At 42.6% G+C, this 23,267-nt stretch overlaps 1 protein-coding gene across 1 annotated transcript in view; it reads right to left on the bottom strand.

Moving 5' to 3' along the window:
• The window catches only part of LOC124006493 (serine/threonine-protein phosphatase 5-like), a 31,037-nt gene extending 10,792 nt beyond the window's left edge, over positions 1–20,245 (bottom strand). Inside the window, exons 1-5 of the mRNA XM_046316544.1 lie at positions 20,096–20,245; positions 7,320–7,561; positions 2,144–2,291; positions 1,757–1,878; positions 1,094–1,159 (exon numbers count right to left, since the gene is read on the bottom strand). Of these exons, the coding sequence (XP_046172500.1) occupies positions 1,094–1,159; positions 1,757–1,878; positions 2,144–2,291; positions 7,320–7,561; positions 20,096–20,204 (687 nt within the window). The 5' untranslated portion in view covers positions 20,205–20,245. The remainder of the gene's footprint in view (positions 1–1,093; positions 1,160–1,756; positions 1,879–2,143; positions 2,292–7,319; positions 7,562–20,095) is intronic.
• Positions 20,246–23,267: the final 3,022 nt, after the last annotated feature.

Consider the following 23,267-nt stretch of genomic DNA (forward strand, 5'->3'; position numbering starts at 1 on the left):
TAATGCTGCAGATATTTGCTTTAGAGCACTCTCCAGATTATACAAGAAGTTTGTAGTGATTCCTATGTTGATGATGTAAAGAATATGTGTTGGTCCGTGGTGTGTAATGAGGAGCAACCCAGACGTTGCACTTGATACATTTATGAAATTGTTTATCCCCGTTACTAATGAGTATGCACCTATTAAGAAAATGACTGTAAAAACTTAAATCCCCTGCAAATTGAGAAATCATGTGACAAAACTGAATAAAAATGAGGAAGCTACACTATGAAACAAAGATAAATGACAAAGAATGATAGCTTTTTACTATGGTGCTCCTTAAATGAAATTTTGCTTATAGGGAAGGACTTTCAACAAGCACAGCACTTACACAAATGACTGATGATTGGCTGAGAGAAATTGATGATAAAAAGATTGGAGGCTGTTTTGTTAGACTTCAGTGCAGCTTTTGATATTATTGATCATAGGTCTGCTGCTGGATAAAGAGTTACCTGTCTAACAATAGAGGGTGTTCTTTAATGGAAGCCTATCAAATATAATCCAGTTAGAATCAGGAGTTCCCCAGGGCAGCTGCCTAGGCCCCTTACTTTTTAAAATCTTCACTCCACACACGCAAATACATGCCACTTGTATTTGTGAGATGTATTGACATGTTGAATGCACCGAGCTGTCTGTTTAAACTACTGTTACTCAGCTCAGACACCCATTCATATCCCACAAGACATGCCACCAGAGGTCTCGTCACAGTCCCCAAGTCCAGAACAGACTATGGGAGGCGCACAGTACTACCTAGAGCCATGACTACATGGAACTCTATTCCACATCAGGTAACTGATGCAGCAGTAGAATCCGATTTTAAAAAACATTTAAAAAATATACCTTATGGAACAGAGGGGACTGTGCACACACTTGGTGTGTTGTGAATTCTGTAATGGAATGTTTTTAAAATTGTATAACTGCCTTTAATTTTGCCGGGACCGCAGGCCGAGTAGCTAACGTGGGATCAATAATAAACACAAATCTGACAATTGAAGGACTAGACAGGATGAAGAGCAATACCAGGAAGTCAACATACATCACACGGATGTCTCACCTCTTTTAACGTGATCTCAACTAGACTGGGTAGTTTGGACAAGAGCTCTTTGACTTGGATCAGAATCTAAAAGGAGAGATTTTATTAGTCAACACAAATACAGTAATATTACAGGTGTACCTGGTAACTACAGTAATATTATAGGTGTACCTGGTAACTACAGTAATATTATAGGTGTACCTGGTAACTACAGTAATATTATAGGTGTACCTGGTAACTACAGTAATATTATAGGTGTACCTGGTAACTACAGTAATATTATAGGTGTACCTGGTCACTACAGTAATATTACAGTATAATTATAAGTGTACCTGATTAGCACAGTAATATTACAGTATAATTATAGGTGTACCTGAACTACAGTAATATTACAGTATAATTATAGGTGTACCTGAACTACAGTAATATTACAGTATTATTATAGGTGTACCTGATAACTACAGTAATATTACAGTATTGTTATAGGTGTACCTGGTAACTACAGTAATATTATAGGTGTACCCGATAACTACAGTAATATTACAGTAGTATTATAGGTGAAAATGATTAGCACAGTAATATTGCAGTGTAATTGAAGGTGTACCTGATGAGTACACTAACACTACAGTATTATTATAAGTACACGATAAGTACACTAATATTACAGTATTATTTAAGGTGTACCTGATAAGCACACTTTCTGTGCAGTTTCTTCTGGTCTTTGAAGCACTCCATCATCTCTTTCATGAACCTCATCGTCACCTTTCCTTCTTCCAGCTTCGGCCCAGTGTACTCGTCCTCAATCACTGCATGGGTGGCACAATCAAATCAACCAAATGTATACAGCCCATTTTACAGCAACATTTGTCACCAAGTGTTTCACAGTAACTCAGTCTTGAAGATCTTAATTTCAAAAACACCACAATGTATACAGGCAGTAGTCCATTATCTAGACATTCAAATATATATATATATATATATATATGAGATAAATATGAGATAAATAGAGATATATAAAAAAATTATAATCAAGTAATGAATCCTAAAATATAAAGATGACCAACTACTCACTCATGTTTTCGATGTCTAGGGAGTCCACGACCGATTTCTTAATCTCGTCGCTGGCGATGGCTCTCTCGAAGGCTTTCTGTTTCACGATCTTGTTGCACTCCTGGTATTTCATCTTAGCGTCCTTATCGTTGGGTCGCACCCGCACTACCTAACCCCACAACACCAGGCAAACACACAGGACAAGGACTTAGGGTCAGTCTCACACTTAAAACACTATCCTCTGGTACCAGTACGACACAAATGGATCAGTACCATGTCAGAAAAGTCCGTCCAAAATTCAAAGGAAAACAGATTTTACAGCCATGGTTTGGTCGTAAATAAATACAAAACAGTTTTGATTTCTAGAAATAGTTAGTGCTTCTCTCCTCTCACTAAAGACTTCAGTACTAGTCAGTAGAGACGGTTGCATCTGTGTAGACCAATATGTCCATGACACCAATACTCTAAATTTGTCTCAGTGACAGCAGGCAGCTATCACTCAGTGATGTGGCACAGCCAGCCAGCTTCCTGTTTCCAGAGCCTTGGGGTGTTTATGTCAACATGGAACAAAAGACCAGCTGTTTATAAATGACCCCCCCCCAATTGACCGAATGTAAATTTGAAGGAAGTAACTTTTGATCGATTTACTGAACTGACCACAATTAAAACAGAATCTAACCCTGGCAGTACGTGACTGCCAAGTCTTTACACTGTTCAAGGGAAACACATCTGCAAGACGTCATCTCACACAGGGTGACTTTCTAAATTGTGACGACAGCCCCACTATTGGCTCCTCCCTTGTGACAAGCCCACATTCTCCTCTTCTGTCCTCATCTTAGTAATAATACTACTGCTATATGGGTCTTATACAGCGCTGGTCAAACCCAGTCACCTGGTAGGACGTCACCTGGTGATTTAGGGGGCGGCAGGGTAGCCTAGTGGTTAGAGCGTTGGACTAGTAACCGGAAGGTTGCAAGTTCAAATCCCCGAGCTGACAAGGTTGTTCTGCCCCTGAACAGGCAGTTAACCCACTGTTAGGCTAGGCTGTCATTGTAAAATAAGAATTTGTTCTTAACGGACTTGCCCAGTTAAATAAAGCTAAATTAAATAAATAAATAAATAGTCACCTGACTTTTTGTCTTATTTTTGTTGTGTGGGGTTCAGATCACAATAATATTAGAAATAATTCAAACAAAACACCCAAAAACTAAAATAAATACGTTCGGTGTAGTCTATTCATACGCCTCCCTCACGCCATCCTCCCTCCCCCATGGGCTCATGTTGTGGACATGCACATAGTTTGAGGTCACTTAGAAATCTCCTTGTTTTTGGAAGAAAAACACATTTTTTTGTCCTTTAAAATAACATCAAATTGATCAGAAATAGTGTAGAGAGGGCCTCCCGGCGCAGTGGTTAAGGGCGCCAGCTGTGCCATCAGAGTCCCTGAGTTCGCGCCCAGGCTCTGTCGTAACCGGCCGCGACCGGGAGGTCCGTGGGCTGGGCTACGCACAATTGGCCAAGCGCCGCCCGGGTTAGGGAGGGCTTGGTCGGTAGGGGTGTCCTTGTCTCATCGCGCACCAGCGACTCCTGTGGCGGGCTGGGTGCAGTGTGCGCTAGCCAAGGTGGCCAGGTGCACGGTGTTTCCTCCGGCGCATTGGTGCGGCTGGCTTCCGGGTTGGATGCGCTCTGTGTTAAGAAGCAGTGGTTGGTTGGGTTGTGTATCGGAGGACGCATGACTTTCAACCTTCGTCTCTCCCGAGCCCGTAGGGGAGTTGTAGCAATGAGACAAGATAGTAGCTACTACAACAATTGGATACAACAAAATTGGTGAGAAAAAGGGGTAGAAATTCCACAAAAATAAATAAATAAATAAATAAATAGTGTAGAGATTGTTGATGTTGTAAATTACTATTTTAGCTGGAAACGGCTGAGTTTTAATGGAATATCTACATAAGCGAACAGAGGCCCATTATCAGCAACCATCACTCCTGTGTTCCAATGGCACGTTGTGTTAGCTAATACAAATACAAATCATTTTAAAAAGGCTAATTGATCATTAGAAAACCCTTTTGTAATTATGTTAGCACAGCTGAAAACTATTGTTCTGATTAAACAAGCAATAAAACTTCTTTAGACTAGTTGAGTATCTGGAGAATCAGCATTTGTGGGTTCGATTACAGGCTCAAAATTGCCAGAAACAAATAACTTTCTTCTGAAACTCGTCAGTCTATTCATGTTTTGAGAAATGAGTGTTATTCCATGCGAGAAATTGCCAAGAAACCGAAGATCTCATACAACGCTGTGTACTACAATCTTCACAGAACAGCACAAACTGTCTCTAACCAGAATAGAAAGAGGAGTGGGAGGCCCCGGTGCACAACTGAGCAAGAGGACAAGTACATTAGGCTGTCTAGTTTGAGAAACAGACGCCTCACAAGTCCTCAACTGGCAGTTTCATTAAATTGTACCCGCAAAAAACCAGTCTCAATGTCAACAGTGAAGAGGCAACTCCGGGATGCTGGCCTTCTAGGCAGAGGTCCTCTGTCCAGTGTCTGTGTTCTTTAACCCATCTTAATCTTTTAATTTTTATTGGTCAGTCGGAGATAGATAAGGCCTTTTCTTTGCAACTCTGCCTAGAAGGTCAGCATCCTGGAGTCACCTCTTCACTGTTGACATTGAGACTGGTGTATTTCAAAATCAATTTGATGTTATTTTAGAATTGACAAATAAATAATAAATGTGCTTTTCTTTTTTTCTTCTTTTTTTTTTAATGTAAAAAGACATTTCTAAATGACCACACATTTTTGGAACGGTAGTGTATATATGCAAAAAACTAAGCATCATGAATAAGTAATCTTATGTTTGTACGTTTGTTTGTGGGTCCAAGGTACACGTCGACAGTCAGCCCGGACATCGATATATTCAAACTACAACTGATGAATTTAAACATGATTACATGAACTCATAATACGGTTGTTGTTGTTCTCTAATGAATGCTCTAGTGAAAAGGACGTTGTTATTGTTGTTGTTCTCTAATGAATGCTCTAGTGAAAAGAACGTTGTTATTGTTCTCTAATGAATGCTCTAGTGAAAAGGACGTTGTTATTGTTGTTGTTCTCTAATGAATGCTCTAGTGAAAAGAACGTTGTTATTGTTCTCTAATGAATGCTCTAGTGAAAAGGACGTTGTTGTTCTCTAATGAATGCTCTAGTGAAAAGGACGTTGTTGTTGTTCTCTAATGAATGCTCTAGTGAAAAGGACGTTGTTGTTGTTCTCTAATGAATGCTCTAGTGAAAAGGACGTTGTTGTTGTTCTCTAATGAATGCTCTAGTGAAAAGAACGTTGTTATTGTTCTCTAATGAATGCTCTAGTGAAAAGGACGTTGTTGTTGTTCTCTAATGAATGCTCTAGTGAAAAGAACGTTGTTGTTGTTCTCTAATGAATGCTCTATGAATGCTCTAGTGAAAAGGACGTTGTTGTTGTTCTCTAATGAATGCTCTAGTGAAAAGGACGTTGTTGTTGTTCTCTAATGAATGCTCTAGTGAAAAGGACGTTGTTGTTGTTCTCTAATGAATGCTCTAGTGAAAAGGACGTTGTTGTTGTTCTCTAATGAATGCTCTAGTGAAAAGGACGTTGTTATTGTTCTCTAATGAATGCTCTAGTGAAAAGGACGTTGTTATTGTTCTCTAATGAATGCTCTAGTGAAAAGGACGTTGTTGTTCTCTAATGAATGCTCTAGTGAAAAGGACGTTGTTGTTGTTCTCTAATGAATGCTCTAGTGAAAAGGACGTTGTTGTTGTTCTCTAATGAATGCTCTAGTGAAAAGGACGTTGTTATTGTTCTCTAATGAATGCTCTAGTGAAAAGAACGTTGTTATTGTTCTCTAATGAATGCTCTAGTGAAAAGGACGTTGTTGTTGTTCTCTAATGAATGCTCTAGTGAAAAGGACGTTGTTGTTGTTCTCTAATGAATGCTCTAGTGAAAAGGACGTTGTTATTGTTCTCTAATGAATGCTCTAGTGAAAAGGACATTTGACCATACCATGTTTCCCATGCCGTTTGTTTCTAGAGTTTAAACGATCACAATTTGTTTTGGTAGAACTCTATACATATTTTTTTGTATCCAGAAGAATGACAAATACATTTATTATTATTTTTCAACTAATTCTGGACATTGGATTTGTCTGCGTCAAGACGAACATTTCACCACCCTCCATTGTGGCAAAAGGATTAGAATGGAAATGTATTTTGAACAATTATATTGGACAATTTAGCCACTACAGTAACTATTCCCATTTAAGTCACCTGGGGATTTACAACGATGTCATCTTCCTAAAGAGTACCTTCAAGCTTCCTCTCCTATCATCTTCCTAAAGAGTACCTTCAAGCTTCCTCTCCTGTCATCTTCCTAAAGAGTACCTGGAAGCTTCCTCTCCTGTCATCTTCCTAAAGAGTACCTGGAAGCTTCCTCTCCTGTCATCTTCCTAAAGAGTACCTGGAAGCTTCCTCTCCTGTCATCTTCCTAAAGAGTACCTGGAAGCTTCCTCTCCTGTCATCTTCCTAAAGAGTACCTGGAAGCTTCCTCTCCTGTCATCTTCCTAAAGAGTACCTGGAAGCTTCCTCTCCTGTCATCTTCCTAAAGAGTACCTGGAAGCTTCCTCTCCTGTCATCTTCCTAAAGAGTACCTGGAAGCTTCCTCTCCTGTCATCTTCCTAAAGAGTACCTGGAAGCTTCCTCTCCTGTCATCTTCCTAAAGAGTACCTGGAAGCTTCCTCTCCTGTCATCTTCCTAAAGAGTACCTGGAAGCTTCCTCTCCTGTCATCTTCCTAAAGAGTACCTGGAAGCTTCCTCTCCTGTCATCTTCCTAAAGAGTACCTGGAAGCTTCCTCTCCTGTCATCTTCCTAAAGAGTACCTGGAAGCTTCCTCTCCTGTCATCTTCCTAAAGAGTACCTGGAAGCTTCCTCTCCTGTCATCTTCCTAAAGAGTACCTGGAAGCTTCCTCTCCTGTCATCTTCCTAAAGAGTACCTGGAAGCTTCCTCTCCTGTCATCTTCCTAAAGAGTACCTGGCAGCTTCCTCTCCTGTCATCTTCCTAAAGAGTACCTGGCAGCTTCCTCTCCTGTCATCTTGCAGAGTGTACCTTTAACTCTCCTGTCATCTTCCTAAAGAGTATCCCGTCTAACCGTGTCCGGTCTTACCGTCTCGTAGTCTTTGAGTGCAGCCTTGAACTTGCCCAGGGCCATGTTGGACGTGGCTCGGCGGTAGTAGCCCTTGATGTAGTTCTGGTCTATCTCCAGACACTTGGTGGCGTCGGCCAGGGCGTAGCCATAGCACTCTGTCCGCAGGTACGCCAGGCTGCGGTTGGAGAAGTAGATGGCGTTGGCCGGGTTGAGCTCCAACGCCTCCGTGTAGTATTTGATTGCATTGTCATAGTCTTTCTCTAGAAAACAACAGCACATTCATTGTCATATAATTACTCCTGAAAACATCACATTCATTTAGATCGGAATCAGTTCCACTTACAAGGCTATTAGTGGACTTTCTCTCGAGTCACTCATTCGCTTCAATAATAATAACAATGAATAAATCTAAGTTAGCAATCGGACTTTTTGTCGAAGGTACTCTGACTGCAGTGTTTGGGTTAGTTATTTTATTAGTTGGACCAATCATCATTGACGACCAAATAGTAAAGAACTTAGTAATAGACTCATGTGATTCCATTCCACTAATTATTTCTTTTTTAGACCAGTTAATTACATCCAATATGCAAATAGGAGATTAATACAAAAAGTCTTAATTTATTACAATTAAAATACTGTGTATGAATTTATTATCGCATATCAAGGAACGGGCTACTCAACGTGATTCCCGGGACCACCCATACGTAGAATGTATGCACACATGACTGTAAGTCGCTTTGGATAAAAGCGTCTGCTAAATGGCATATATTATTATTATTATAAAGAAACCCGTGGAGCTGGCAATGGCGGTATTGAGCAAAGTCATAGCACAACACAAGGTTCAAAGGTTGAACTCTTAAAAAATGTATGCCACTGGAAGACAAAACCACACATTGGGAAGTGTCTTTCCCTTAGCGGGTGGATTGATAACCCTTGGATCAATTAGCCTATCAATCCACTGCTGTCTTTCCCTTAGCGGGTGGATTGATAACCCTTGGATCAATTAGCCTACCAATCCACTGCTGTGCTGCGGAAGCGTTATGTTATCCAGGATTTCAAGTGCAATCCAACACATTGATGGATTCCATAGCAGGATAACAGTGGCTACAATAACTAGCTACACCATGGAAACTCTAACCTGCAACTGTAGCGCATCAGGGTAGTGTAGCGCATCAGTGTAGCGTATCAGGGTAGTGGTGCTTGCCTACGGAGCTGTGAGGGGAACGGCACCTCAGTACCTCCAGGCTCTGATCAGGCCCTACACCCAAACAAGGGCACTGCGTTCATCCACCTCTGGCCTGCTCGCCTCCCTACCACTGAGGAAGTACAGCTCCCGCTCAGCCCAGTCAAAACTGTTCGCTGCTCTGGCCCCCCAATGGTGGAACAAACTCCCTCACGACGCCAGGACAGCGGAGTCAATCACCACCTTCCGGAGACACCTGAAACCCCACCTCTTTAAGGAATACCTAGGATAGGATAAGTAATCCCTCTCACCCCCCCCTTAAGATTTAGATGCACTATTGTAAAGTGACTGTTCCACTGGATGTCATAAGGTGAATGCACCAATTTGTAAGTCGCTCTGGATAAGAGCGTCTGCTAAATGACTTAAATGTAAATGTAAAGGTATTTTCTGAAAGCATTGTAAATAATGCTCTCGCTCCCAGTTTGACTCCAGGTCTGATTACATTAATACCTAAGCCCAAGAAAGACTGGCTTCTCCTCCAATCTGTCTGCTCAATATCAAATACAAAATATTGGCCTCTATATTTGCAAAAAAGAATGAAAGCAGTATTGGACTCAATTATAGAGGAGACTCAATCTGGCTTCATGAGGAATAGACATATCTATTAATATCCACCAGGGGTTAGACCTTATCGACTATTTTGATCTAATCTTCAAAGATAAGACAATACAACTTTGATATAGAAACTCATGTTCCACTCTCTCTCCCTTGAGAAATTTGGATTTGGGGAATTATTTTGTAGTACTATTAAAACTCTTTAAATGAAATAAGAACAGTTCCATAAAATTAAAGCATGGGACTTCTACAAGATTTGATTTGAAAAGAGGAATCAGGCAAGGTTGCCCACTTTCACCTTACCTCTTCCTGCTTGCAACACAACTTCTTACAAGTTCTGTTAAATCCTGCAATATAAAAAAGGAATCTCTGTTGCTGACAGAGATATTAAAAGGGATCTCTGTTGCTGACAGAGATATTAAAAGGGATCTCTATTGCTGACAGAGATATTAAAAAGGGATCTCTATTGCTGACAGAGATATTAAAAGGGATCTCTATTGCTGACAGAGATATTAAAAGGGATCTCTATTGCTGACAGAGATATTAAAAGGGATCTCTATTGCTGACAGAGATATTAAAAGGAATCTATATTGCTGACAGAGATATTAAAATGCATGCACCAATGCATGCACCAATTTGTAAGTCGCTCTGGATAAGAGCGTCTGCTAAATGACTTAAATGTAAATGTAAAAGGGATCTCTATTGCTGACAGAGATATTAAAAGGGATCTCTATTGCTGACAGAGATATTATCATTAGTCAGCGTGCAGATGACACCACCCTCTTTTTGAAAGACGCTGACCAGATACCTAGAGCAGCCGACGTGATAAATTGTGTGAATTGTTTGCTGTTAAAGACCAATACCCTCTATATGCAATATTTCAGTCGAGGAAAAAGTAACATACCTTGGGATAACCATATCTAAGGGTCAACAGGAAAGACATTCATTAAAATGTCTTACCTATTATTGAGAATAACAAAAAGAAGTTGAACCATTGGTTGCAGAGGGATTTATCCTTGAAAGGTTGAGTATTGCTTTCTAAAGCAGAAGGTATATCCAGACGTACTTATGCAGCCCAGTCCCCTACATAAAGCCCAGTCCCCTACATAAAGCCCAGTCCCCTACATACAGCCCAGTCCCCTACATACAGCCCAGTCCCCTACATACAGCCCAGTCCCCTACATACAGCCCAGTCCCCTACATACAGCCCAGTCCCCTACATACAGCCCAGTCCCCTACATACAGCCCAGTCCCCTACATACAGCCCAGTCCCCTACATGCAGCCCAGTCCCTACATATAGCCAGTCCCTACATATAGCCAGTCCCTACATACAGCCAGTCCCTACATACAGCCAGTCCCTACATAAAGCCCAGTCCCTACATACAGCCCAGTCCCCAGTCCCTACATGCAGCCCAGTCCCCAGTCCCTACATACAGCCTAGTCCCCAGTCCCTACATACAGCCTAGTCCCTACATACAGCCCAGTCCCCACATGCAGCCCAGTCCCCAGTCCCTACATGCAGCCCAGTCCCTACATACAAGCCCAGTCCCCAGTCCCTACATACAGCCCAGTCCCCAGTCCCTACATACAGCCCAGTCCCCAGTCCCTACATACAGCCCAGTCCCCAGTCCCTACATACAGCCCAGTCCCTACATGCAGCCCAGTCCCCTACATGCAGCCCAGTCCCCTACATGCAGCCCAGTCCCCTACATGCAGCCCAGTCCCCTACATGCAGCCCAGTCCCCTACATGCAGCCCAGTCCCCTACATGCAGCCCAGTCCCCTACATGCAGCCCAGTCCCTACATGCAGCCCAGTCCCCTACATGCAGCCCAGTCCCCTACATGCAGCCCAGTCCCCTACATGCAGCCCAGTCCCCTACATGCAGCCCAGTCCCCTACATGCAGCCCAGTCCCCTACATGCAGCCCAGTCCCTACATACAGCCCAGTCCCTAGTCCCTACATGCAGCCCAGTCCCTACATACAGCCCAGTCCCCTACATACAGCCCAGTCCCTACATACAGCCCAGTCCCTACATACAGCCCAGTCCCTACATACAGCCCAGTCCCTAGTCCCCTACATGCAGCCCAGTCCCCTACATGCAGCCCAGTCCCTACATGCAGCCCAGTCCCCTACATACAGCCCAGTCCCCAGTCCCTACATGCAGCCCAGTCCCCACATGCAGCCCAGTCCCCAGTCCCTACATACAGCCCAGTCCCTACATGCAGCCCAGTCCCCAGTCCCTACATACAGCCTAGTCCCCAGTCCCTACATACAGCCTAGTCCCCAGTCCCTACATACAGCCTAGTCCCTACATGCAGCCCAGTCCCTACATACAGCCCAGTCCCTACATGCAAGCCCAGTCCCCAGTCCCTACATGCAGCCCAATCCCCAGTCCCTACATGCAGCCCAGTCCCCAGTCCCTACATGCAGCCCAGTCCCCACATGCAGCCCAGTCCCCACATGCAGCCCAGTCCCCACATGCAGCCCAGTCCCCAGTCCCTACATGCAGCCCAGTCCCTACATACAGCCCAGTCCCCAGTCCCTACATACAGCCCAGTCCCCAGTCCCTACATGCAGCCCAGTCCCCTACATGCAGCCCAGTCCCCTACATGCAGCCCAGTCCCTACATGCAGCCCAGTCCCCTACATGCAGCCCAGTCCCCTACATGCAGCCCAGTCCCCTACATACAGCCCAGTCCCCTACATACAGCCCAGTCCCCTACATGCAGCCCAGTCCCTACATGCAGCCCAGTCCCTACATGCAGCCCAGTCCCCTACATACAGCCCAGTCCCCTACATGCAGCCCAGTCCCCTACATGCAGCCCAGTCCCCTACATGCAGCCCAGTCCCCTACATGCAGCCCAGTCCCCTACATGCAGCCCAGTCCCCTACATGCAGCCCAGTCCCTAGTCCCTACATACAGCCCAGTCCCTAGTCCCTACATGCAGCCCAGTCCCTAGTCCCTACATGCAGCCCAGTCCCTAGTCCCTACATGCAACCCAGTCCCTACATGCAGCCCAGTCCCTACATACAGCCCAGTCCCTACATACAGCCCAGTCCCCTACATGCAGCCCAGTCCCCTACATACAGCCCAGTCCCTAGTCCCTACATGCAGCCCAGTCCCTACATACAGCCCAGTCCCCTACATACAGCCCAGTCCCTACATACAGCCCAGTCCCTAGTCCCTACATGCAGCCCAGTCCCTACATGCAGCCCAGTCCCCTACATGCAGCCCAGTCCCTACATACAGCCCAGTCCCCTACATGCAGCCCAGTCCCCTACATGCAGCCCAGTCCCCTACATGCAGCCCAGTCCCCTACATGCAGCCCAGTCCCCTACATGCAGCCCAGTCCCCTACATGCAGCCCAGTCCCCTACATACAGCCCAGTCCCCTACATACAGCCCAGTCCCCTACATACAGCCCAGTCCCCTACATACAGCCCAGTCCCCTACATACAGCCCAGTCCCCTACATACAGCCCAGTCCCCTACATACAGCCCAGTCCCCTACATACAGCCCAGTCCCCTACATACAGCCCAGTCCCCTACATACAGCCCAGTCCCCTACATACAGCCCAGTCCCCTACATACAGCCCAGTCCCCTACATGCAGCCCAGTCCCCTACATGCAGCCCAGTCCCCAGTCCCTACATGCAGCCCAGTCCCTACATGCAGCCCAGTCCCCTACATACAGCCCAGTCCCCAGTCCCTACATGCAGCCCAGTCCCCACATGCAGCCCAGTCCCCAGTCCCTACATGCAGCCCAGTCCCCTACATACAGCCCAGTCCCTACATGCAGCCAGTCCCTACATCTTGACAACAAAATAGGTAAAGCGGTTGACCAAATGATTTTCAACATCATCTGGAAAAATCGTACACATTATATTAGGAAATCTGTCATTATGAACACATATGAATATGGTGGTCTCATATTTTTTTGATTTTCCTACTTTGAATAATACTTGGAGATAAATTGGGCTAAACATTTTCTTAAGGAATCCAACTTCAATTTGGAATTTCATCCCTCATATCTTCTCCCAATTTGGTGACTTCAATTTTATGTCACTTTGTAACTATAGTAACTATAACATTGATGAGATTCCTACAAAATGATCTGCTTTTCATAGACAAGTATTCTTAGCGTGGTCGATAATATATAAACATAATTTTTCCCCAAATAGGTATTTCGTTTGGAATAATAAGGATATGTTGTATAGAAACAAGTCTTTATTTTTTAAGAACTGGTTCAATAATCATATCCTACTGGTGAGTCAACTGTTTAATGCAGAAGGATTGTTACTCAATTATGAGGATTTTAAAAAATCTAGTTACAATATCCCTGAGAGTTCTCCATAGTCTCTGATGCTGTTCCATCTGGAACTCTCATGTTATTTATAGGTGTAGCCAGACCTCACCTTGTTGACCTACCTTCGCTTAATCCAGTTGACTATCCAATAGAGATAATGTGTTTCTCCTTGTTCCCTCAGAACAACAGATCTATACCTGCTTTATTTCAAAGGGAGATTGTATCTATTCCTTATTTCACAACTTACTGGAATACATTTGTCAATAATATCAGTTGTGAAAAAAATACCTGCTTGTTAAAACAAGGTCAAAGAGGTCTCTTTTCAGAATGATCCATAAGTATTACCCTGTGAATCATTACCTGAAGAAACTCAAAAAAGACATTAACTACTTTTTATGTTGAGCATCCAGAAACATTATTTGCATTAATTTTGTCTACATGCAAAATAAAATATGGAAAGATACAACTATGAATATAATTGTTAATATTCTTGATGACTAGTTTTTTTTTTTAAATGGGAGAATGTGCTCCTCGGTTTCCGTTTTAAAGTCTTTGTATAATCTGTCATTTGTTGTACCCCCGAGCATATGCTATCATTGTCTGTTTGTATACTTCTTGTATGTGCACTGTTTTTTCTGCCATATATATATATATATATATTTATTTTCTTAAATAAACATGATGGTTGATATACCAATATGCAGACACATGCACATCGAGTTATGGCCATGTATCTAGCTAGCTATTTCAAATCAGTGCACTTCAATGTTTTGGCAACAATTCTGATTTTCCTTGGACAATAACTAAACTATCATCTAGCCAGGATGCGATGTCAACCTATTGACTTGGTATCCTGAGTTACAGGTAACCCACTGCAGGATAATACTGATACCGTTATTACTTATATAATATATATATATATATATATATATATTTAATTTTTAATTTTAAATAAACATGCTATTTCAATCAGTGCACTTCAATGTCGAGTTGCTTCCCACCGGGCACCGCAGGCCGCCGCCCACCGCAGGCCGCCGCCCACCGCAGGCCGCCGCCGGGAAAAAAGAGTGTACTGAGTTACCGTTTATATAAAGGAACTCTGTGGATTGAAATAATCCTGTAGACACTCATCTATTTACGTCACATGACTGGGAATACAGATACGCACCTGCTGGTCAGATACCCTTTTTTTTTTTTAAGTAGGGACGTGGATCAGAAAACCAGTCAGTATCTGGTGTGACCACCATTTGCCTCATGCAGCGTGACACATCTCTTTCACATAGAGTTGATCAGGCTGTTGATTGTGGCCTGTGGAATGTTGTCCCACTCCTCTTCAATGGCTGTGTGAAGTTGCTGGATATTGTCAGGAACTGGAACACGCTGTCGTACATGTCGATCCAGAGCATCCCAAACATGCTCAATGGGTGACATGTCTGGTGAGTATGCAGGACTTGGAATAACATGGACATTTTCCCCCCTTCCACTTGCTTCTTCCATTTTTGCGATAATGCTGCAATTAGTTGGTTGTCATTTTGGATAGAGCAGACATTTCCATATGTCTGTGTTAGCTGCATGTGTGACAACTCCACCAGTCCTATTTATGATATAATTTACAAAGATATACCTTATTAAAATCATGTTTTTGTTTTTTATCAATTAGTAGACTTGAGTTTAACCACAATAATAGTTGTATTATTTGTTCTGTCTTTTCTTGGTGGATTCAAATGAAATCGCAACCAACTTTCTATTGCTCGTTTTAAAAATAACTATATTTTGGAGATTATTTCATTTTACAATAACTGAAAGTGAGAGTTTGTAATCTGAATAAAGGGACAAAGGACATTCTTTAACATGGGGTGAGACATTCTTACTAATCTGCTAGAGAACCAGTTTGGATGGAAGTATAACTTTTGTATTGCTGACACCTTTAGTGAGAGGTCTAATGCTTTAATATTTCATCATTTCTGCCCTCCAAATTCATATTCATTATATAAAACAGGCCCTTTTTCAATTTTGTCTAGCTTGCCATTCCAATTTTTTTTTTTTTTAAATACATATTTTTTTGCCCATATAATTTAAATAAAACAGGTTACTAGGTGTAGGCAAGGCCATAAGCAAATAGGTAAACTGGGATATGACTAAAGAGTTCATCAGGGTAAACTGGGATATGACTAAAGAGTTCATCAGGGTAAACTGGGATATGACTAAAGAGTTCATCAGGGTAAACTGGGATATGACTAAAGAGTTCATCAGGGTAAACTGGGATATGACTAAAGAGTTCATCAGGGTGATTTGTCCACAACTAGATGGGTATTTTCCTTTCCATGGTAGCAAGAACTTGTTTATTTTTTGGCTAACATTCTAAGAACATGTATTGTAGTGAGATCATTCTTTGGCTAACATTCTAAGAACATGTACTGTAGTGAGATCATTTTTTGGCTAACATTCTAAGAACATGTACTGTAGTGAGATCATTTTTTGCTAACATTCTAAGAACATGTAGTGAGATCATTTTTTGCTAACATTCTAAGAACATGTAGTGAGATCATTCTTTGGCTAACATTCTAAGAACATGTACTGTAGTGAGATCATTTTTTGCTAACATTCTAAGAACATGTATTGTAGTGAGATCATTTTTTGGCTAACATTCGAAGAACATGTACTGTAGTGAGATCATTTTTTGCTAACATTCTAAGAACATGTAGTGAGATCATTTTTTGCTAACATTCTAAGAACATGTAGTGAGATCATTTTTTGCTAACATTCTAAGAACATGTAGTGAGATCATTCTTTGCTAACATTCTAAGAACATGTAGTGAGATCATTTTTGGCTAACATTCTAAGAACATGTAGTGAGATCATTTTTGGCTAACATTCTAAGAACATGTACTGTAGTGAGATCATTTTTTTGCTAACATTCTAAGAACATGTACTGTAGTGAGATCATTTTTTGCTAACATTCTAAGAACATGTATTGTAGTGAGATCATTTTTTGGCTAACATTCTAAGAACATGTACTGTAGTGAGATCATTTTTTGCTAACATTCTAAGAACATGTAGTGAGATCATTTTTTGCTAACATTCTAAGAACATGTAGTGAGATCATTCTTTGGCTAACATTCTAAGAACATGTACTGTAGTGAGATCATTTTTTGCTAACATTCTAAGAACATGTAGTGAGATCATTTTTTGCTAACATTCTAAGAACATGTAGTGAGATCATTTTTTGCTAACATTCTAAGAACATGTAGTGAGATCATTCTTTGGCTAACATTCTAAGAACATGTACTGTAGTGAGATCATTTTTTGCTAACATTCTAAGAACATGTAGTGAGATCATTTTTTGCTAACATTCTAAGAACATGTAGTGAGATCATTTTTTGCTAACATTCTAAGAACATGTAGTGAGATCATTTTTTTGCTAACATTCTAAGAACATGTAGTGAGATCATTTTTTGCTAACATTCTAAGAACATGTACTGTAGTGAGATCATTCTTTTGCTAACATTCTAAGAACATGTAGTGTAGTGAGATCATTCTTTTGCTAACATTCTAAGAACATGTAGTGTAGTGAGATCATTTTTTGCTAACATTCTAAGAACATGTAGTGTAGTGAGATCATTTTTTGCTAACATTCTAAGAACATGTAGTGAGATCATTTTTTGCTAACATTCTAAGAACATGTACTGTAGTGAGATCATTTTTTGCTAACATTCTAAGAACATGTAGTGAGATCATTTTTTGCTAACATTCTAAGAACATGTAGTGAGATCATTTTTTGCTAACATTCTAAGAACATGTAGTGAGATCATTTTTTGCTAACATTCTAAGAACATGTAGTGAGATCATTTTTGGCTAACATTCTAAGAACATGTACTGTAGTGAGATCATTTTTTTGCTAACATTCTAAGAACATGTACTGTAGTGAGATCATTTTTTGCTAACATTCTAAGAACATGTACTGTAGTGAGATCATTTTTTTGCTAACATTCTAAGAACATGTACTGTAGTGAGATCATTTTTTTGCTAACATTCTAAGAACATGTACTGTAGTGAGATCATTTTTTGCTAACATTCTAAGAACATGTAGTGAGATCATTTTTTGCTAACATTCTAAGAACATGTACTGTAGTGAGATCATTTTTGGCTAACATTCTAAGAACATGTAGTGTAGTGAGATCATTTTTTTGCTAACATTCTAAGAACATGTAGTGTAGTGAGATCATTTTTTTGCTAACATTCTAAGAACATGTAGTGAGATCATTTTTTGCTAACATTCTAAGAACATGTAGTGAGATCATTTTTTGCTAACATTCTAAGAACATGTACTGTAGTGAGATCATTTTTTGGCTAACATTCTAAGAACATGTACTGTAGTGAGATCATTTTTTTGCTAACATTCTAAGAACATGTACTGTACTGGCAGGGTAGCCTAGTGGTTATGGCGTTGGACTAGTAACCGAAAGGTTGCAAGTTCAAATCCCCGAGCTGACAAGGTACAAAATCTGTCGTTCTGCACCTGAACAGGCAGTTAACCCACTGTTCCTAGGCCGTCATTGAAAATAAGAATTTGTTCTTAACTGACGTGCCAAGTAAAAATAAAATAAAAATGTTGTATACAGAGGACGTCCACATCCTGTCAGAACATTTTATTGGTAAACTACACGGTAATGTAATTTTGAAGAGATCCTATACGTAATATAGTATACGTATCCTAATGTGGTTTTAATCCAGAGAGGTTAGATAATCTGCCACACCCGTCAGGTGGATGGATTCTTTTTAACAACACTTAAGAGAAATAAGCTTCTTGTGCACATGGATCTGGGGTCTTTTATTTCAGCTCATGAAACATCCCGTTACATGTTGCGTTTATATTTTTTGTTCGTTGTATATGCAGGCGAAGGGGTTTGATTGTAATCCTGTTGGCCATATAGGTTTTAGGACCAAAAAAAATACACCAAAACGGTCTTCTGGTCCACCTGCCACCTTCACCCCAAACATATTTATACGTGATTTAACCTCAAGCAAATGGTACTATGGCTGCCATATTTGTTTTTGGACATCATATTAGATTTGAGGCTACAACTATGGTGGCTCCAAAGATCATCTGTGGTGGCCACTGACTTCATGACAAGTTTTTTTTTTACAAAAAAAAAGGAACCTTGGACCACAAAAAAAAAAACATGTCTGAGCCAACGTGTTTTCCTTAGAGCTGATTACAATAGCCACAACGTTTAAAGAAAACACGTGCAACTGTATGCATGTTTGTCAGGCAGCACTAAATGAGAGGAAATTTGACTTGAAAGTTGTCTATTAAAAATCAGCCACCAAAAAGTAACGCTTACATTCATTAAAAAATATTATATTTACAGTTCTATATTTCAAATATGCACCAACCGCTGTTTGTGTATAAAGGACAGACAATAAACTACTTGCGTTCCACATTTTAGCAATATCAGAGCTCGCAATATTGGGTTACATGATCGCCCCTCCAGCCGGGTGTTATTCTGTACTTCCGTCCCCTTTTATAACTGGAGAATATAAGTACCTATGTTGAAAATGTTTACCACACACACACACACACACACAACACACACACACACACACACACACACACACACACACACACACACACACACACACACACACACACACAAAAGACATTTAGGAGCACAACGAAAAATATTTTAGATATTAAAAAACTAGAATCCACTGGTGCTCGTAAATAAATAAATACAAAAATTAGGCGCATATGCGAGTAAAATGGTCGCACTGTTGAGTGCCCTGGGGGTGTGTCACAATAGCTATCAATTTAACCCCTTTTGAAGGAAAATATTTTTTACACAACCATCCATTTCATAAATGAGAGACATTAGGGATGTGAAAAAAATACATGTTGATGTTTTGTTCTACCGCGGCTATGGGGTATCTGGATTTGGGGGGCCTTGCCACTTTCCTATTAAGCCAACTTTTAGTAGCGATGTGATTCAGGGTTATTATGTGCAAAGTGTATGATTAAGTGCGAGACAAGGTTTTTTTCCCCTCCAATCGTTAAATACATGACGACGGGTGTCAACTTGCAAAATTAAAACTAACACAGTGAAATCATGTTGTTTTCTAAGGAACAGTAAGTAGCTAGCGAATGAATGACTTGACATGGCCTGTCTGTGTGCTACTGGACACAATACCGACTTGTTTAGCGTGAAAGACACATCTAGAGACAAATCTGGTCGGTGTCATCGACATCAGTTCGGACATACTGGATAATCACAATGATCAATATGACATGGAATATATATATATATATATTTAAATGGATCGTTTTCTGTTTTCAAGAAGAACCAAGTTGCGACGACCACACAACCACACGACTGTGAGGCACGTTTTCACGAGTGTGTTAGCGGGTATGCTAACTAGCATAGCAAGAACTGTCCACTGTAGCAATGGGCCGTTTAGCTAGCTAGCTAACTAGCTAACTAGCATAGCAACAACTGTCCACTGTAGCAATGGGCCGTTTAGCTAGCTAGCTAACTAGCTGTTAGCATAGCAACCGGCTCATGTGTGCTAGATAAATCCACCGTTGTTGCTCATATGAAAGGACACCGAATTTGAATCATTACGGACTTTGTCCAGATAGATTGAACGATAACGTTAATCTAGAAGCACTTTACGGGGGTTGTTGTCAAATTACCTTTAAAGCAATTATTCGCCTTCTCCTTGAGTTTCTCTGCATTTTTATCTCCCTCCGCCATCTTCTCTCTGCTGCTGCCGCTTGCGGATGTTGCCGTATCGCTCGCCATTAACAGTACAGTCGCAAAGTGCGCACGTTGCGGTTCTATGGTCGCAAAGTGCGCACGTTGCGGTTCTATGGTCGCAAAGTGCGCACGTTGCGGTTCTATGGTCGCAAAGTGCGCACGTTGCGGTTCTATGGTCGCAAAGTGCGCACGTTGCGGTTCTATGGTCGCAAAGTGCGCACGTTGCGGTTCTATGGTCGCAAAGTGCGCACGTTGCGGTTCTATGGTCGCAAACTACACTTTTCCACTGAGCCCTGATCTCGGGTCAGTTTTCAATCGCTCCACTGAAGCGTGAACTGTCTGTGGTAGTAGAGTTGTCCTAATTTGAAAAAAATAAAAATAAATAACCATTGACACTAGGTTTTAACAGAAATAAGCAGATTTGTATTTTTTATTTTTAAATAAGTTAAACTGAAATAATAAGTAATTAGTCTACAATGAAGGAACATATTGTAATTGCTTGGCCAAATTTCACATACACTGTTGCCATCTGTCATTTCATGTTAATTTAGAATAAAACAACAAGCTTCACTATTCTGTATAGAGAACCTATGCTGGCTCATTATTAGGTCATACTGAATCACAGAAGCTATAAGTGTGGTCCTGTAGCTCAGTTGGTAGAGCATGGCGCTTGTAACGCCAGGGTAGTGGGTTCGATCCCCGGGACCACCCATACGTAGAATGTATGCACACATGACTGTAAGTCGCTTTGGATAAAAGCGTCTGCTAAATGGCATATTTTTTTTTTTTTTTTTTTTTTTTTTTAAGTAACAGGGTGCAATAGTGCGAAACAACCTCCAGGTGGCAGCAGAGCTATGCAGAAGAGAAGCGTTACCAGATTGAGGCAGTCCAGGTTGTCGGAACGGGGCGGGGATCTCTATGTTTAGACAGAGATCTACATGTGATAGAAGAGGCCTCTCAGGAATGGACCCGCAACCACACCCTCTCACACCCGTTTCCTGCCCCTTACCCCCCTCCAATCCCCTGCCCCTCCGTTCTGTCTCTTACCCCCCTCTATCCCCTGTCCTGCCCCTTACCCCCCTCCAACCCCCTGCCCCTCCGTTCTGTCTCTTACCCCCTCTGCCCCCTGTCCTGCCCCTTACCCCTTCTGCCCTCTGACCTGCCCCTTACCCCCTCTACCCCCTGTCCTGCCCCTTACCCCTTCTGCCCTCTGCCCTGCCCCTTACCCCCTCTACCCCCTGTCCTGCCCCTTACCCCCTTCTACCCCCTGTCCTGCCCCCTGTCCTGCCCCCTGCCCCCTGTCCTGCCCCTTACCCCCTCTACCCCCTGTCCTGCCCCTTACCCCCTCTACCCCCTGTCCTGCCCCCTGCCCCCTGTCCTGCCCCTTATCCCCTTCTACCCCCTGTCCTGCCCCCTACCCCCTGTCCTGCCCCCTACCCCCTGTCCTGCCCCTTATCCCCTTCTACCCCTGTCCTGCCCCCTACCCCCTGTCCTGCCCCCTACCCCCTGTCCTGCCCCTTATCCCCTGTCCTGCCCCCTACCCCCTGTCCTGCCCCCTGCCCCCTGTCCTGCCCCTTACCCCACTCTACTCCCTGCCCCCTGTCCTGCCCCTTACCCCCTCTGCCCCCTGTCCTGCCCCTTATCCCCCTCTGCCCCTTACCCCCTCTACCCCATGTCCTCTCCTGCCCCTTACCCCCTCTACCCCCTGTCCTGCCCCTTACCCCCTCTGCCCCTTACCCCCTCTACCCCATGTCCTCTCCTGCCCCTTACCCCCTCTACCCCCTGTCCTGCCCCTTACCCCCTCTGCCCCTTACCCCCTCTACCCCCTGTCCTGCCCCTTATCCCCCTCTGCCCCTTACCCCCTCTACCCCATGTCCTCTCCTGCCCCTTACCCCCTCTACCCCCTGTCCTCTCCTGCCCCTTACCCCCTTACCCCCTCTACCCCCTGTCCTGCCCCTTACCCCCTCTGCCCCATGTCCTCTCCTGCCCCTTACCCCCTCTACCCCATGTCCTCTCCTGCCCCTTACCCCCTCTACCCCATGTCCTCTCCTGCCCCTTACCCCCTCTACCCCCTGTCCTGCCCCTTACCCCCTCTGCCCCTTACCCCCTCTACCCCATGTCCTCTCCTGCCCCTTACCCCCTCTACCCCCTGTCCTGCCCCTTACCCCCTCTGCCCCTTACCCCCGCCCCCTGGCTCTGCTCTTCGTGACCAGTCCATCTGTGCTGAGGAATGAGGATATGGTGTGTTTCCTGCCAGCTGGACTCAGCATGTGGATCCTGATAAACCGTAATGCTGTGTGAGGAAGGGGACAGAACGACACAGGTCTCTCTTTCCACAACCTGAGTCACTTAGCCTGACATCTGACGCACCCTCGTCCTCAACTGACTGGCTGGCAAAAACAACACGCAATCCTTAAACAGAAACACACTAGAAACACCTTTCATGGTCAAAGCCATGAGTCCTGTTAGCAAAAGTATTGTTGAATGGCTAGTCAGCTCTCTCTATGCATTGTACCTTTGAATAATTACTTATTTTTACAGAAAATTCAACGTAATATTGACTTGCTCTTCTGCTGAAAACAGTCAAATGACAGAGATTGTCATTTAAAAATAATAGTAATAATTGGTGGGTGCTTATATTTGTATATGTACAGGTGTGTATTAATAACATATATAAAGACATGTTTTATATTCATGTGTGAAAACAGATGTACTTTAATTTGAATGAAATGACATTGTATGTGAGGAAAGTTTTTGAATTTACGATTGGCACACAGGAATCACGTCATGCTTGAACTAAACAGTACAGGAAGTGCATGATGTTTTTGTTATCCACACCCTACAAAGGTCACGAAATACTACAGTTATCCCAAGTTAGCTAAATGGCTAAACATCGCTAGCTAGCAAATTACTAACATATGTGCGCTGGTTCAAAGCCGCAACAACAACCCCCAAAAAAAAAATATTCACAAAAGGGCAATTTACAACAACAGGCAAAATAGTTTTTCCACAACTATTTCACATAAAGGCCTGAGCAAGATGCATAAAGTAAAAGACAAACAAAAGTAGGCTAACGATGTATTACATCACAACATGAGCAAAAGGTTC

This window comes from Oncorhynchus gorbuscha, linkage group LG19, assembly GCF_021184085.1.
Source record: "Oncorhynchus gorbuscha isolate QuinsamMale2020 ecotype Even-year linkage group LG19, OgorEven_v1.0, whole genome shotgun sequence".
In the NCBI taxonomy this organism is placed as follows: Eukaryota; Metazoa; Chordata; class Actinopteri; order Salmoniformes; family Salmonidae; genus Oncorhynchus; species Oncorhynchus gorbuscha.